The 19,384-nt window shown below is 29.6% G+C and overlaps 1 protein-coding gene across 1 annotated transcript; it reads right to left on the bottom strand.

Annotated features, from left to right (window-relative positions):
- Positions 1–2,842: 2,842 nt before the first annotated feature.
- LOC142328029 (transmembrane protein 14C) lies at positions 2,843–19,038 on the bottom strand. The gene is made up of 3 exons (XM_075371477.1): positions 18,693–19,038; positions 11,200–11,389; positions 2,843–3,570 (listed from the first exon to the last, which is right to left on the bottom strand). Exons 1-3 carry the CDS (start codon positions 18,790–18,792, stop codon positions 3,492–3,494), a joined length of 369 nt encoding a protein of 122 aa, XP_075227592.1. The 5' UTR covers positions 18,793–19,038; the 3' UTR covers positions 2,843–3,491.
- Between the last annotated feature and the right edge of the window lie 346 nt (positions 19,039–19,384).

Genomic DNA, 19,384 nt, shown 5'->3' with positions numbered 1-19,384 from the left:
TAACCACCAGTTCTACAATTAATAAATGGGTATAAATTTTTTTTTGTCTTAATATTGTAATTTATTTACTGTTTTGTAAAATTAATATTGGCTAATTAATTTATCGATGTCCTTTATAAAATCATTTTAGTTGCTATATATTTTACTAACATAATTTTTTTATTTACATCAACGTCTCATATGAGTAGTTTATTGACCTATTGATCATATTATATGTTGTTAATTTTTGGGTGGTATGGGTTTATTGATTTACTATTAGTTGTTACAGGTAATATGGTTTTCAATGTACACCCAGTATTAAATTATTGTTATTCTTTTATGCTAAAATCTAAAAAGTAGAATGTAATTAGCATGAATCCATTTCTTACCATAGACCCTGAAAACTTCACACCAGCAAACCCAATAAGACCATCCCCCCATATTCAGCCACAGTGATATTTTTTATTTACTAATGCAATTTTTCAATAAAAAAAACCATTAACCAACTCCAATTACTGTAAAAAAAAAACAACAAAAAACCATTGCCATAAAAATAAATGGGATATAAAAATTATTTTTTAGTCTTTTAATATTGTAATCTATTTACTGTTTTGTTTAAATTAATGTCGGCTAACATTAATATTTTTTAAAATTATGTTCTCTGCCTCCAAAAATGTCTTATCAGCTAAAAAATGGTCTCACCACAATCTATCACACATCTCACCTCCAAGCATCAAGTTTTGGGTCATTAACCTCCTAAAATGCACACCAGACTGTTAGTTTTTGTGCTACAGAAAAAATCAATTAGAATGGATATATATAAATTACAACATTATATTTTATATAAATATGGTTCTGTATCTTTTTTCTTGCTTTCTGTCGATTTTTCAGGTTGTTTTTATTAATTTATTTCTATTTCTAAATTGTGTTCAACATTTTTATAAAAACTGTTAGTTTTTTAACAATTATTGTGTCCTAAATAAATTTGCTTATTGCACATTACTAAAATGTCATCAACATACCTCATTGGTAATTATATTTTATGGATGGATATTTATTAATATTATTAACTATTATGTTGAACAAGTATTGTAAAAATACTTTTGACATTATGCTACTAGAACGTGAACCTATATTAGGCCTTCTTTTCTAAATAGTAGTTGCCATTACATCATTTTACACAGTTGTAATAATGTAATTACTACTTCATTATTGATTTATTTGGTAAAAATATCTTTACTGAGGGTATTTTTTACATTATTTTAGTGTTTTATAATGAAATTTTTTTTGTATGTATTTTTAACACAAAGTCATACGGTAAGATCTCTGTAAAAACACAATGTAGAGTTAAAGAAAAAATATTAAAGTAGTAAATGGAACAATTTTTATAAATGAAAACTGATTGTATAAAAGTTATTGATATAAATTTAAAATGTTACTGTTGTAGAATAATAAATGTAAAACTGTTATAATAATAACTTTTATTATTTTGAAAACCATAGCGTATCCAACATTCAAAATTACTATGAAGGCATTAAGACAAAATACAAGGCTGTTAACTTTTACCATACTGAATGTATCTGATAAGTTTCATTACAAACATTCTTCAATGGGGCTCATCCTGTAGAAATAAACTTAGAACAGTATATAAAAAAAAGCATTTAGAATGGATATATATTCTAACATTATATTTTATATGAAAAACAATCTAATTTCTTACCAAATCCTAAAAGAAAATAGTTCCGAAAATTAGTCGAGACAACGAATGTAGTTTCACAAACTAACAACAAATACAAGCAAAATGTATTTCTGGTGCAATTTATTTTAATAAGTTATCACACTGCATCAGAGATTAAGTTTGTTTTACAGGTATGTTTTACAGGTTTTAAGTATGTTTTACACTGTAAATGATCAATAATTACAGTGGAATTCACAGTCAACAAAAGAAATGAAATGAAAAGCTACAGTTGTACAATAAGATTTAGAGGATGATTTTGACCATCAGGTTGAGTAACAATAGTATGACGTAAAAATTTTATATGAACCCAAATTTTAGATTTAGAAGAGTAGCTTACCACATTTACACATCTACTTGTGCTAGATTATTTCTTTTCAGGATAAAAGAATCAACATTTATAGAACCATCATTATCTAACAACCTAATAAGATTCTTAACGGTTATCACTTGGTGAGCTTCAAAATTTCTTTTATTATGTAATTTACAGATAACATTTATTTAAACTTTAAATTAATTAATGGCATTTCAGTGATAATTCTGTAGCAATGTTGAACGATTATATAATATTTGAGTTGTTTTACAATAAGTTTTTATAACATACAAGTATGTTATTGAATTTATTCCAAACCAAAAATGTCCTACATGTTTTCTCTCATTTTTTTCTAGTGATATGTTTGCAATTTTGGCAATAAATATCTTATCTAAAAGTGGGTTTTAACATAATTTTTCTCATCATATTTTACATAAAATCCAAGTTTATATGACCATACCAATTATTTAACAATTAAAGACGACAGATATTTCAAACTTTAATTGGCATATCACTTATTTTTCATAACAATAAATCATAACACTTTAATCAAGACCAATATTTCTTCAATTAATTTAAAAAAGTACAATAATCTAAAGCCATCTTGAGAATTTTTTTTTGTTGTGACATTTACTATTAAAATTGAATGTTGAAGAAAATATTGATAAATGCCAGTATGCATCTTCAATATGTTTTCTGTACCGCTTCCAAGTAAGGGACTGTACAATAGAATTCTGATAATACTATTTTTTTAAGAGAATAATATTTTACTGAAAGACTTAAAGATTAATTAAATGTAATGAAAAGAACATATGTATTTTTAAAAGTTCATTTTATTAAAAATAGAGATTTTTCACTGTTGCACAGTGATTACATGTTATACTTTCACAAGATATGAAATTAAAATAAGCATGAAACATATATTACTAAGTCAACTAATAATTAATGGGCTAATAAAACATACACCAGGAAAGACTGCTTTTTATTCCAATATATGTAAGAAGCAAGTATTGTATATAAAAAAGAATGTACCAAATTAATATTTTAATTTTTTGTGAATAAGTTTTTACAAGGTTAATACTAGTAAAACTAGTACATTTAATTTACATTTACATCTGTTGACTCATTTTTCTTTTTTGATTCTTGGTTAATATTTTTGTTACAATTATAATTAAACCATCAATACAAACAAATACTTCTGCCTAATTACAAAATCAGCAGTAATAATTTAGAAAACTCATAGCACAACATTGTTAAATAATATATTAATATCATTAATTATATTTATACTAAGAGAAAAATAGATAAATAATATGAAGTAAAATTTTTTTACAGGACATATAACACATGCATGATGCCTTCACCAGAACTGCTCCTGCCATAATTAGAAATAAAAGAATTTTTTAACCATCAAATATGGTACTGAACAAATATCTTATTATTTGCACAGTCTTATAAATTTGTTTAATCCTTCTCCTGAGCACGAGTTTCAGCAGGTATGAAGCCTAGAGCTCGGGCTGAGAGCCTTCCAACCATCAAAACACTGAGAAAAAAGATTATTTCAATTAATATTTAGTTTATGAGTAGAATAATAAAAACACAAATACTACCCTTAAACAGAATACTTTTTACAATAGTTATATTAATGTAGTGGCTTGTTTGTTTCTTATGTATTACAGAATAATACAACATACACAAGATACTTTTTTCAGCTATCCAAAAAAACTGTAATGATTAGATCAGAGCTATTGATTTAGTCAGAGAATTCAATTCTCACAAAAATCCTTTTTTAAAATCAATTTACACGAGTCAATAAAAACACACACTAAGAAACAACTATACTTTTCATAATCTTGAATTATAATAATGAACAGCAACATTCAATAAATCATTCCATTAAAATATTTTGTCAACAATTAGGTCTTTAACCGTGATAAGCATAAACATTTTTTGAAGAAAAAATCCAAAAGTAGTAAAATTATTTTCTAAGAAATGTCATTTTTAATAAAATTTCTCATAAATAATTTTTTTCTGATCAATACAAACAATACATAATATACTCATAAATCAGATCAGTGCATTACCCTACAAATAAAAAAATAATCTTCCCCAGCAACTGGCTAGGTGGCACAATATTAAAATGTTTACATTAATTTAGAATATAACCTTAACTGCTACTCTTAACTATTATTTTTAAACCACAATTTTTGGAAAACATTGTCTTTCAGGATGTAAATTCATTTGAAACATGCATATTAAATATTTTAATGAATATCCCAATTAACTTTTGTTAATTTAGTTTTATCAACAGAGCACACTGTATTTATATGGTATTTGCCAGATAAGCAGCTTTTTTTTAAAAAAAGAAAGGTTTCAATATAGACAGTCAAGAAGCTATATCACCATTGTCTTTAACTTTACTTTATCACAAATGTAATATTATGTAGTTTCAATACTGATTATAAAAATTGTAGGTACTTTATTACATCATAAAAAATATTTATAGCATTTTGAAAAGCAAAAACTCATATAATAAATCACTAACTACTAAAAATATTAATCATAAAATAATAGCAAGTAGAGTTATAGAATGATGATTTTATAAACAGGGTCTTGTATTGTACAATTTATTTTTTCTTACTAAAATTCAAAGTAATAAAGAAGATTAGAAATATATTTACAAAAATACTCTATGCAGAGGGGTCATTCCATTCAAATCAACAAGCCTCACAACAATGATTACCAATTTCAACGAAATTCACAGGACTGATCATATCTATAAAGTGATACAAAAAATAATATCTTTTTCAGGTTTTTTTAGTCACTCAGTTTTTGTGTAGAACCCCATAAAAAAGTAAAAATTTGCAAAAAGCAACACTCAGGTAATTACAAAAAATAAATTTTCTCAGTTCCTATACAAGCTAGAGAGCTCTATTTGGTGTCATTTTAAAGCTCTTGCAATGGGTTTTCATGTGATATATCTCTTGCCAAGATTTTGTGACATTAACAGTTCAAGGTAACCAAAAAATTTATTTGACCTTGGATATATCCAAAAAGGTATTTTTTTTTTTTTAATTTTAAAAAGTATATTTTTTGCTTCCTAATATGTTGTACATGTTGTAAACATTTCATAATGGGATTGCAATGTTATCATGCTGAAATAAAATAATGAACTTGTACATACTTACCACTCAACTGAAATTCATATAGTTTCCAAATATACAGGGGCTGTTCAAAGAGTAATGATAAATACGCTCTACAGAAAAAAATATTTATTCAGTCTTCCAAATCTACATGCTCTTTTTCAAATTAATCCCCCTCAGTTCTAATACACTTTTCCCACTGTTCCTGTCACTTTTTACATATGAACACCAAACCATCTTCCTCAAGCTCCTTGCAGCACGCCTCCAGAGCTTTGATGATCTCATGATTGGTCTTGAATTTCCATCCCCTGAGAGGTAACTTAACTTCAGGGAACAGCCAAAAGTTGGAAGGGGCCAAATCTGCACTGTACAGTGGGTAGAGTACAGTTGCGATGCCCTGAGCGTTCCAAGAAATCAACTACAGTGTGAGTAACATGGGGCCATTCATTGTCATGATGCAGTAAAATTTTGTTAATGTTCTTGTGCAGCAGTTTTTTTCTTAAAATGATGCAACATTGTGATTAAAACTGATTTTTAATAATCTACCGTGACCATCTGGCCTTGAGGGGCAACATGTTGGTACAAAAAACCCTCGGAATCGAAGAAGATTATCATCATAACCTAACTGGTGCTGCAACTTATCTTTGCTTTTTTCAGAGGTGGCATTTGCGTTCTTTTCCATTGAGAGCTTTGCTGTTTTAGTTCTGGATCGTAGTGATACATCCAAGATTCATCTACAGTTATGATTTGATTCATTTCCTTGTTTTCTTCCCCACCAAACTGCGATAACAGGTTTTGACACAGAGGCATGATGTTGCATTTGCTCCAGTATGAGCAGGCGTGGCACCCATCTGTAAGACACACATCACATGGCCAAATCATCATGCAAAATCGAAAATGCACTGCCAACTGAAATGTCTAGACATGTGGCAAGCTCCCTAACGGTAATTCGTTGTTCTTCGCAGATGGTAGCGGCAGCTGTATTCTTTACAACCTCAGTGCAAGACATTGAAAGGCGCTCCTCATGCGGCTAGTCAGCAATGCTCTCTCTACCCTCCTCGAACACTTTATACCACTTGTAGAAGGTCTCCTGGTTAATAACATCTTCACCACACACCATAGTTAATAATTCATATGTGTCTTTTCAGTTCTTCCAGAATTTCACTAAAAATTTCATGTTACAATGTTGCTTTAACTTTTTATCCATGCTGGACATGGTAAGCGAAAATCTAACACATGTTACGCAAATCGTCACATACGTCCACTCACTGCACTGATCAAATTGAAATTGATTGTATAGCTAAAAGAATGGGCTACATGATGGTATGCAGTATTACAACCCTTCACAACACACTTTCGCTCAGGGTCACTATTATGATTACTTTTTGAACAGCCCTCATATTTATGGAAGAATTACAGTGTACAATTCATTTTACAACTTCTGGTTACCATTGTCCACCTCTTGCTTTGAGAAGTTATAAACTCTTCCTGTTTGATTTATCTTGGGATCTACTTTTGAAATAACATCACTCCTGTGTGCATTAAGAATATCCTCAGAGTCTGGGTAGTGAAAGGAAGGTGAAGGTCCATGTGGATGTAAGAACTTCATCTTCACTGTTTGATTTTCCTCATTTGAGTATAGAACACACCCCAACCACCAGTGTCTATCAAATCTGCAGATCAAGGAACCCAACCATTTCTGTGAATTCTATTAGAAAATGAAAACACCCTCACTTGTACCTGATTCTTCAGTGGAACAAAAGAGAGTTTTTGAGCACCTAGTATAGTTCTTATTGTCATTGTCCTACTAGAGGCAGCACCATCAATGTAGTAATAGATCAGGCTTGGTTTTGTGGTAGAATGAAACTGCATAAAACCAATTAAATATTTCTGATAAAGGTGCACTGCTATTGTTTCATGTGTGAGACAGTCAGAAATTATGGCAAGAGATGTAAGATATAGGCATCAATGTTTTTGTTGTTAGATCTTGGAAACAGATTGTGAAAGGGTGAACCCCTGTACATTGTTCCAGTGGAAACCTTGGGCTGCATCCTGGAGAATGAATGAACAATTCTCAGCGAAGTTGCAGATTCTTCTTCTTTCAGAGACTGCTTCAATTGGGTGAGGTAAGTGGACTGTTGACTAGAAGAAATAAGTGTTGAAGAAGTTTCGGAAGTTTTTCAAAAAGTATACTGATAAATTCTTCAGTAGGTTTGACTAATGTCTCAAGAGATATTCTTTATTCAACTTGTATCCACTGTTTGTAGGTAATGTTTTCAATGCAGTTGAGCTCGAAAGCTTTCTCAATTTTTCCCTTGACTTCATCAAACCCAGGATAATTTTTGCAGTTTCCAAAGTAGCAAGCTTCAGTTGGATTAGTACACACAACATACATCATAATATCTTTGTAAGACTTAATTGGTCTATCACCTACTATCATTCTACAATACATAACCATAAGTTCTGTGTTTTGGTGCGTTGTACATATATAAACACTGTTGGTTCCAATTGCACCTGCAAGAACACAGTACTTAGGCCTGAGTTCACAGAACTTTGAAAATCCTATTTTCAGCAACGGATACCTCTGTTTAAACAATGCAAAAGCTTCACAGAGATTACACAGAATTAATTTTTTCTGAACATGCTCTTGTCTTCCATTTATCTTATGAAAATAAAATCTTTTTTTCCACCCATTATTCAACTTATTTCCTCACTCTCATAGATCAGATACTTTTTCTGCTGTTTCAAAATCTTAACTTCTATCAGCTTAGGATCAAGACATGACATGACACCTTTTTCTATAACCAGACTTTCCTTGTAGTGTAGTCTGATACTCCAAATTCATCTGATACTCTTAACATGTATAGTATTAAATTTTTCCTTCAGTTAGTTGATAATTTCACAATTAGAGGAGAGAGGAATAGCATCTGGTTCTGAATTTGAATCAATCTTCAATATTTTGCTTTTGAAAACTACTGCTGCTTTCTTAAGCTTTTCCTGAGGGTATTTTCTCTCACATGGTTGTTTTTTCAGAATAGATGATTCATTTAAAACAATCAAACTTTTGTTCAGTGCATTCACAGCTTCATCTTTTTTTGGAGAACACAAAGGATCTAATCATTGAAATTCTTCATCAAAAGCAGATTCTTCAGCACTATTTTTAGCAGAGGCTTCTGTTTGTGGCAAGTGTCACAAATTGTGTAACCTTGTTTAAGAAAAGTAAAAACCAAGTTCTTGCTTACAATTCTCAGGTTTTTCTTGCAGGAATTATCATTGACTTTTCAAATGGATTTCAACAGTACATTTTACTTGAAGCTGTAGAAGTTGATGGTTCCATGCTGTTCACTGTATTCTGGTCCAAGGCTGTAATGAATTAGTCATAAAACTCCAAATCTGTAGAGAAAGACAAGCTCAGTTAATAAACAGACAGAAAAATATGAAAAATAAGATTTTTTCTTATCACTTTATAGATATGATCAATCCTCTTGGTGAGTACACTACTGAACCTTCTGTTCCAAGAGATGATCCAGACTGAATATTACTTTACTTGTTTCAACAAGATGAAGCACTAGGAGTGCATGTCGTGACATGCTACTCTTCTGCCTCACCAAGTGACCCAGTCTGAAAGACTGGAAGGAGAGGGTTTTCACTGATTGAATCTCAATTAGCAATTGCTACTTAGGGGGAACGCTGGGAATATTCTGCTGTACCTAATTATTACAAAATTATTTTTTAATATGATACAATTGCAATCCCATTATGAAATGTTTACCACGTGTACAACACATCAGGAAGCAAAAAATATAATTATTAAATTTTTTTAAAAATACCTTTTTGGTTATATTCAAGGTCAGATAAATTTTTTGGTTACCTTAAATTGTTAATGTCACAAAATCTTGCCAAGTGATATCACATGAAAGCCCATTCCAAGAGCTTTAAAATAGCACCAAAATGAGCTCTTATAGGAGCTGAGAAATTTATTCTTTTGTAATTACCCAAACCTTGCTTTTTGCAATTTTTTTGTGGGGTCCTACACAAGCAACTGAATGACTGAAGAATTCAAAAATTTTTTGCATCACTTCATGGGTAGAGCCAAACCTAGAAAATTTTGTTTGAATTGCTGGATCTGAATCTGAGAGGTTTATTTTTACTGATTTGATGTGGAATAACTCGGATATCTTTCAAGAAAGATACAGAAGTTTTTGGATTAGCTTTAGGTTAAGTTTCTAACTCATCCTATATCTGGCCATTGATATGTAAAAATATGATTCCAGAATTCATAAACAATAGACATCAATTATTCATCTTTTACAAATTCATGTGTGATAAGCATTTTACTTCCTTACAAGACTTTCTGACATTACTGTATTTTACCAACATTAAATAATAATAAATTTATGAGAGTACATTTTCAGCTACACTATTCTTTATCCTACCCATATTTATTATATCCAACATTTTGTTTTTATGGCGACTGAGTTATCTCCAACTAGATTTCATTACTTCAATATGATAGTGGGGCAGTATAGAAACAAATTACCACTAATAGTTTTTCTTGGGTGAAAAGTTAGAAATATCAACTACCTCTAATTGTTCATGAATATTTAATATGAGATTGCATTGATTTGTGCTCATGTTAAATGAAGACTTCAAACAAATATAAATGCAAGTCTGCAAAGGAAATTTTTAAACAATAAAGAAGGTGGTGAATTTCTAATTCGACTTTTATAACATACTGAAAGTAGGTGAGCAATAGAAGTTTGTGGATCAGAAGCTGTTAAAGCTAATATTGAAGAATAATCTCACAGTGGTCAACCAGTTTTTTTGACTGATGAGAAGCACCAAAAGCAGTCAAAATGACTATTGCATTGTACAACAAAACATCACCACTCAGGTAGGCATATTAAAAGAACGATTAAGGTACAATAATACATAACTGAGTTACTTACTGTAAAAGGGTATTTGCAGTGGGTGCCATACAAACTCACAGAAAAGAACAAACAGCAAAAGGAATGTTGTGAAAGCTTCTGAAGAGTTATCTTGACAAGGGAGGTGGATTTTCTTTGAATACTGTGAAGAAGTGAAACTTGGATGTATCATTAAACTCAGAAGAAAATTTGCAGAGCACAAAATACTGCCACAATAAAAAAATTCAATCTACAAAAAAAAATTCTCTTGACAGTGTTGTGGCTTTCAAAAAACATGTATATTTTTTGTGTCATTCAGTATGATACATAGATTACTTAAAACACCTTAAGAAATGTGTGTAGTGTACAATAATCCTCAGAGCTGATAATTCTGCAACACGATATTGTTCAGCTACACAGATCACAAGCAACTGCTAGAGCTCTTGTGAAGCTGAAACTTAAACCTATTCCATACTCACCAGATTTGGTGTTCTGTGATTTTCACTTCTTTCTGCAATTAAAAATGGAAATTAAAGGTATTCATTTCACCATGGATGATGAACTGAAGGATGCAGTGAGATCATTGATCAAGGAAAGACTGCCAGCATTCTTTATTGACAGATTACTGCTTTACTATTTGGAGAAATATGTGACTAAGTGAAAAAATAAAGTTAAGTTTTTGTAGCAAATAAAATGTACTTTTATGCCACATTTGTTTTATTTGACTATCTCTTTGTTTGTGAGTTATAAACAACTGTGCATTACATTTCAGTCACACTCTGTGGGTTCATAAAAATGTAGACTCATCAAATAACATGTGCTTCAAGTTGAATAGATAAGGAGAAATAAAAAAAGAAAAGATTATTTTACTTTTAATAAGTTCAATTAGTATCATATAATACTGTTGAATTTAAAAACTAGTAATTCAATAATTATACCACGTAAGACTAGGTTTTTTTATTTATAGAACACCACAGGCTAAAATCAATTTTACCCTGTCTCATCACAATGATTTATGAAACAGTGTAATTAGCTGAATCTCAACAACCAGAGAACATATATTAAGTTCCAATTGAAGATAAGATTTAAGTTATTCACAATAATATATTTTGTTAAACAAACCTCAATATGGTTATCAATCCTGCTGGCATAAACTTTCCTGAATTATAAAAACGAACACCCATTAAACCACCTAATGCTGCACTAGTACCCAGTAGTAAATAATAATTATTTGGATTCACAGATGTCTGATAAGCACCAAACCCAAGAAGTCCACCAAAAAAAAGACCAGCACCCAATGAGGGCATACTTCCTATAAAACAAAACAAAAAATCATATAAAAAAGTTCATGAAATAGTTCAACATACAACTCATAAGAAAATATTAGTTTCAACAGTGAATAACAAACAAACATGTAGACAAAACAGAAAAATGACAAAGGTTATTTTTATATCATAATTACCTGTCTGCTGTGCTAATTAAAATGCTATATTTGTTAAAACTCAGAATATGATCAATCTCAAACAAGAACTCATACTATGAGCTATTTGTAACTTAACCTCATTGAGTAATCAAACAACTTCTGTTTCCTACGTTAGTAATCAAAAACAATAAAAAAAAAAAACTCACAATACTCAAATCAAGCAGATGAAGATCTAGTTTAAAATTTATTCAGAAAAATTAAATATAAATAAAACGAACTGTGGAGCCCAGGCAAGAAAAAATACTACATTTCCTTCAAAATTATTGGTTCTACAATACATATCCAAATAAATTTCTTAAAGGACTATTTTTTTTTTTACGTCCTTTATTATATAAAGAGAAGAATTGCTCTTAATCAGATAGTTTTACATTTTTGACTGTGATGATATTTGGTATATGATATTACCCACCTTGTAGTGGCCAAAAAATATTTTTTTTTATTTTTAAAAAATATTTTTCTTGAATAATTGACTATTCTCTAACTTGCTGACAGATAAAAGTAACCATTTTATCACTTTTTCTATGAGTTGTAGCATTATTTTACATCGCACAGAGTGTTCAAAAAGAGCTTTTTGGAAAGAGTAAAGATGGAAATTCATCTTAGGATACTCAAAGTTCATTTTGCTACATAACCAAATCTTGTAATGTTTACTGAAGTTACGTTTACAACTGTTGTTTATTCAAATTTTGGGCCCAAAATAAATAATGAAGGGCTTAGTGTAGCGAGCCTTTTTTTTACCTTTTAACTCTTAGGTACTAGTAGTATTTATAAAAAAAATTTGGAGTGTTAACAAGTGTCCTTCATTAAAAAAAATGACTGCCAAATAGTAAGATTTTGAAAATGTCTCATATTTGGGGCCAAAAAACCACATGTGGGACAGGTGGCAAAAATCTGAAATGTTTACAGCTATAAGTACTTTTTACGTACTTTAAAACTATATAAAATTTATTTTGTCACTCAAAAGGGTTGACGAGTAATGAAGCCATCAAAACCGCTAAAAACACCATTCCTTCTAACCATGAACAATGCATCCAAAAAATTCACACCCTGTATTTTTTCAGATAATAATGTAGGGCTGCTATACAAAATATTTTTATACTTCTGTAATGAGATAACTTATATTCTAGATAATTTGTTACAAAGTGTGACTCATAATACAAACTCATGTTTAAAGACGTCAGTGAATAGACATGCATGGATATGAATGTTTGTGCTATCCTGAATGTAAACATTGTAGAAGGCTCAGTTACTGTTTTGATTTCAATGTGATATGTTGTATTGTTCCTAGTGTTAATACTGTGGTTAGGTAATGTACACTTGTTTATAAAGTAATTTTATTAGCAATGAAGTTCACTTTTATGCGATATCTTTTTACTTTTGATTTTATTAATTAGAGAAATTTTTATTTTAGCTGTAGAGAAACTGGGATAAGACAAACTGAGGTGCAATTGGTAGTTTTATAACTTATACTAACTATGTTGTTATTGTAAGAACTCTTGCATTTTAAAAAATGGATTATGGAGTGTTCAATTGGCATTGACACTAAAACAGTATGTCACAAATTGACTTATAACAGATCTTCAGTATTGCATGATATTTTAGAGTTTACTGAACAGCAAATAACATTACCATCTTTAAGAAGTGGATGTACTGAAACAAAAAATATCCACTTTTCATAAAACTGAATATTTAGATAAATATTTTCATATTAATGGGAAAAGTTGCTCTGACAATTTAGCTGTCAAAGTAAACCAGTTAAGAAATCTCTTCGAAAAATTTTCTTGAAAATTTCAACAAGCAATCCAAATTTAAAATTAATTCCAAGCAGAACACTGTGTACAAAATGCTTAAAATAAATACAAAAACCACAAGATGATGCAGAAAGTGAACCGGAATGTCAAGATACACTTGAGCTTCAATATGTTATAGATGAGTAGGTGAATAAAGCTTCTTCAGCACTTGGCATTTCCCCCATTAAGGTTAAAAAATTATCGAACAGCGCAAAGGAACCAATTTTACAAAATAAAGTTACAAAAATACTCGAGTCAAATACTAGTAAATTTAAACAATGCCTTTGATTTAAATATTTCTACAGAAGAAACCAGTTTAGTACCACAAAATTATGCTGATTTAGGTAGGGAATATGAAGAATTAATAATTAAAATAAAGGATAAAATGAAAACAGTTACATCAATCCAGGAAAAAATTAATATTTTACGTTTATTACCAAGCAGATGGAACATTCGAAAATTCAAAATGAGTTTAGTGTTAATATTTAGCCTGTCAATCCAAACAATTGGTTAAAACAAGTGGAATTTTGCCACAAATCAGCAAATCGAAACCCAGTCATGTAATTGATGAAAATGTTATTAAATATATCAAAGTTTTTAACCAGAATGATGCCAGGCAAGAAGGATTGTATCTCTATAAGACAAGCTGAGAGGAAGAAAATTAATATTCAAAAAAGGATTATCTTAAGTATTTTTTTATGACCTTTTTCCGTCCGTCCATTTGCACATGCGTGGGTCGCCCACCAAAATGTAAAACTTATGTTATCTGCTCTAAAAATTAAATTTGATTAAAAAAATTCTCGTTTCAACCATGGTAGGTGAAATAGAAAATGAAATGTGCATGCGCATGAAAAATATCCAGGCACTAATAAAATTGCTGATTACTGCAACAGCTGGGATGATTTTGATTCTGAAATTATCTTTAAACAGTGGGTTTCTGTTGACCATTGTGAACTACTCAAATTCTTCCATCTCAAGAGTACTTAGATAAGACTAATGAAAATTTAAATAATCTAGAAAGGCATCATTTTTTTGCAAAGAAACAAGCTAATTTCCTCAACATTAAAAAGGTAAACTTGTTGGAGGGTGAATGAATTGTAACGGGAAACTTCTCTCAAAATTTTCCTTTTGTGATACAGAATGATGTCATATCACTGGTCAAAAACTTATGCCACAGTACATCTATTTCTGATATATTTTAAAAAAGAAGGAAAATTACAAAGTCAAAGCTACTGTGTGATTAGTGAGTACTTGAAGCGCATACATCGTTCTTCTGCTTCCACAAGCAAGTTTAAATAAAGTAAAAATACTGTTACAAGTTAAATAATTTTTTTTAATTTTTTTGATGGCTCATCATTCCAGTATAATAACAAAAAAAAATGTATATATTTGTGCTACCATCAATTTGGAATTTTTAAAAAATTTTGAAATTACAAATGAAAGCAAGCGTTCAAAGGTCAGTCAACAATCAAATTGTTACACCTTCTGAAATGTACAACTATTACAAAGACAATATTAAAAATATAGGATTTATTTTCTCCTCTAATAAAGATGTTCAAGAGACTGAAGAATACCTCAGTTCTCATTATCAGTAATCACAACAGTTCCAGAAACAAGAAACTTTCACAGTTATGTTTCAACAAGTCAGAAATGTTTTCTGAAAGTCCGGGCAACCTCTAAATCAGAAACATTTATGTTAATATCGGTCCACAAGGACATTAGTGTTTCTGATTGCTTTATAGGTTTACCAAAGCCAAAATGTAAAAATTATGTCTTCTGTGTATACGAAGGCAAGTAGTGGTTAGTGGTTAGGTAAAAACATTGAAGTCAAAATAAATGAAAATGAAATCAAATACACTTTTTCCATCTGCAGGGTCCAGGTACTTCATTCAAGAAATCACTGAAGGATAATCAAACATGGGCTCAACAGTTAAACATTTTAAAGATTCTCCAGCCTTCAGTGTTTTTTCTATCAACTACTGAAAGAGGACACATTACACCAAAGATGAATGAGGACTTATCAGTTTTACTCAGTAAAAAAGAGGCTGGAGCACTAAGTTATGTTAGTTAAATTTGTTATCAAAAAGTGCAAGATTTATTCATAACTTCCATTAGCAGGAGTAAAATAAGGTAAAGCTGAATTTAAAAACTTGTTAATGTATTTGAATTGTTTATCATTTTGTAATTTTTATAATCTGAAAAAATGCATAACATCACTATTTTTGGAAATGTTGTTTACAGTTAGAAGGAAGTGTTTTTAGCAGTTTTGATGGCTTCATTACTCATCAACCCCTTTGAGTAACAAAATAAATTTTATATGGTTTTAAATTACACAAAAAATACTTACTGCTGTTAACATTTCAGATTTTTGCCACCTATCCCACATGTGGTTTTTGGGCCCCAAATATGAGACATTTTTAAAATCTTATGATTTGGTAGCCATTGGACTAAGTAACAGTCCACTTTTTTTTATAAGTACTACTAGTATCTAAGATTTAAAAGGTAAAAAAAGGCGCTCGCTACACTAAGCCCTTCATTCCTTATTTTAGGCCCAAAATTAGTTTATAAACGTAACTTCAGTGTACATTACAAAATTTTATGTAGCAAAATGAATTTTGAGTATCCTAAGATGAAGTTCCATCTTTACTCTTTCCAAAAAGCTCTTTTTGACCTTCTGTACGATGCAAAATAAGAATGGTACACCTTATGGAAAAAGTGACGAAAATGGCTGTTTTTACCTATTTGGCAAATTAGAAAATAATCTACTAATCAAAAAAAATCTTTTAAAAATATAAAAAAAATTTTTTGGCCACCCACTGATTATTTGTTGAATTAAAATGGAATACCCCTTTGACTAATCTTTTACGTGGAATCATTTTTTAACTTGTTCATTGAAAGATGTTGAAGATTTTTAATCATGGTGTGACTTATATAATTCACAGAATTCTGTTCAAGATCCTTGATGGAGGGTATTATAATATATAACAACAATATTCTTCTGCAAGTTTAGGATTTGGTAAGGATCAATTTATTTTTTTAAATTTTCCTTTGTTTTACAAAGTTAACAGCAAAATGTACAAATTTTATTAATAACTAGACTCTTATTCTGACTCATAATTGTTGCCAATACAAAATTTTTGTATAAAATACTTGTGGACTAATAATCACTAATTTCTGGATACTTACAAATACCCACACACATTATAAAGGCAAAAAAATTCCATATTTCACTTTCAGTTGTATTAACCCAATTACTTGTTCAACAGGAACATTTTCTTCTATTTTTAGAAGAAAAATGTTCTTCTAAAAGAAGAACATTTTCTTCTAAAATGCATGAAATTTTTATTTGTTTCATCAACAATAAGTTTAACTACATCATCAAAAAATCTTTTACATATATCCAGTTCAGTAATCTCATCCTTATTATTAGAATAATTTTTAGTATTATAAATTTCTTCACCAGTAAATTGAATATGGAAAGGCAATTTGGAAGTACCTACCTCCAGCTAAACATCTGGAGTGTTTGAATCTGTACTTTCAGCAAGTTGTAGAGGATCTTCTTCCTCATTGTCATTTGACAAACTTTCTGGATTATACTCTGAACTAGATATTGAAATATCATCACTATTTTCAAGAATATTTAACATGTCATTGTCTGATAATGAGTTATGTTTTCTTGGCGTAATGCCGCTGCAACATGGCTTGGATGCCATTACTAATTTTTAGTATTGGTAACAAATCTGGTAAAACTTCTTGAATAAATATTTGATATTTTAATATTTTATGAAGTATTGAAAATAATACAATTACTCACCAGAAAAACAAAATACAAACACTAAATAAACACTAAAAAATACAGAATAACAAACAATATAATCACCAAATAAACATAATTACAACCATAAGATGCAAATAACACAAGCTTGTAAATAGTAATACTGAGAGCCAAAGAATGGCAGCAGACTACTATATTATGTTAAGTAGTATTCCTAACAGGCCACAAGAGAGTTCTGAAATATTAATAGCAGGCCACAAAAAGTATTCATTCATTATAAAACACAGAGGGTTGAGGAACCACATGGTTTCTCATGATCTACACAGTAAATATTTGAAAATCACTGCGAACATCTTAGGGTTCATATTTTTTTTATTTTTCTTAGATAAATCTGCACAACTTACACAAGAGGAATGCACTAAAAATGAAGGAGGGCAGAAAATTGAAGCTTAGATCGTTTAAATGGTTTAAAGCTAAATTTAAACTTTATTGGAATTGCTTAGAATGACAATCACTTGTATTTATTGACTTTTATTTTTTATTCTTCTAAAATATTGGCTACAAATACTTACTTTATAGTACTTCATAAGTATTGTTAATCTGTCAATTAATACTGTTTATTATTTCTATTTCTTCATTATCAATTTTTCTTACGGTTTTTTGTTTATTTTTCCATAGTCCCTACTGACGACTGTTTAACTACTGAAATTTTATCAAGGTTTAGATTTAAAGTAAACTTTTTGTATTTGTTTTTTGAAGTGTAATCTTAATTTTTCCAATCTATTTAATGATTACGGTTTACAATTTCATCCTCATTTACAAGCTACCTGTCAGTGTCATTTTCTAACCATTCATAGTATCTTCCTCAATACAAGCAGCTCTAAGCTTTTTCAAACAAAAAATTGATAGCAATAAATGAATAAATCCCCTTTGCAAATCCCCTTTGGCAATTTAACTACCAAATATAGGTGTTACTTTTATAATAAGCATGTAATTCTACTGCAAAACAACTCATTAGTAAGCTATTTAATGTGAATGTAGAGGTTGAATTTCAAAACCAGGAGACACAATGTAAAATTTGTAACAAACCAAATGCTCTTTCCTCATTAATTGTAACAAAATTTTTTAACACTTAATTCATAAAAAAACGATGGTAATAAAGCTTATTATAATATATAAATAATATTAAAATAGCATCTTATTATATTTGAAGAGTAATAATTTTAAATCTCTATGAAGAGTTGTCATTAAGATCTAAATTTAACAATTTGATTCTTGTTTTATAAACAAAAACCATTGTTTTCACAAATCGTTCTTAGATTGCAAATGCATGCCATGACTTTTTAAATCGTAAAAAATTATTTGTAGCCTATAAACCTTCTCATTCCGGCTCATAAAGTAAATTTTTATTACTTAAATATTATATTAATATCAAAAAACAGATATTCCAATAAAAACAATTATTACGTTCTTCCTAAATACAAAAAAAAATAAATAATAATAATTAAACACATAAGAACACCACACAACTTAAATTATTAATTTATTCATATAGTGTTAAACCAACCAGCTTTAACATAACCAAGAATTCCTCCAGCAGCAACAGATGCGGCATAAGCGAAACTTATATAATCAACGGTCATGTTTTTAAACGAATAGTCAACCATTAGAATTAAGAAAAACTTAAAAAAATAATATGACAAAGCAAAAAAAAGCACAGATTAAAGCTACTTAAAATCCAGAAACTGTATTTTATATTAACAATCCTGAGAAGTAATCATTCATATATCATAATTAACAGTAAAATTCGATTGGACACTTTCCCATATATCGATACACTCTGGTTTCGATTGTTACGTGTAGGCACAGATAGTGATTAAATCATCGAAAAAATTAAACCTCCGGTAGAAATACCAAGCTATTTATTCGTTAAATTGAATGCGATTCAACGCAATGGCGGAAATCAAAATTCCAGAAATCATAACTGCCTAGTCATAAAGTTAAATTTGGCCGAAAACTTAACTAAACGTAACTTTGTCAGATTTTATAGAAAATTATCTCAATTCTGTTTTAGTCAATTGTATTTTTTATGTAAAAATAAATGTTATTACGTAAGTGCTGTTCAGAAGAAAGGTGTATGTACATAGTTTAAATTTTGACTTAGAAACATCTTGTAATTATGACGCTGCCAAGAAAGCGTTAAAATCATGATTCAATATTAGTGTCTGTTTTATTATCCAATTTGATGATTTCTTCCAG

Source organism: Lycorma delicatula, chromosome 1 (assembly GCF_047948215.1).
Source record: "Lycorma delicatula isolate Av1 chromosome 1, ASM4794821v1, whole genome shotgun sequence".
Lineage (NCBI taxonomy): Eukaryota > Metazoa > Arthropoda > Insecta > Hemiptera > Fulgoridae > Lycorma > Lycorma delicatula.
This window is presented reverse-complemented; position numbering and strand designations above follow the sequence as displayed.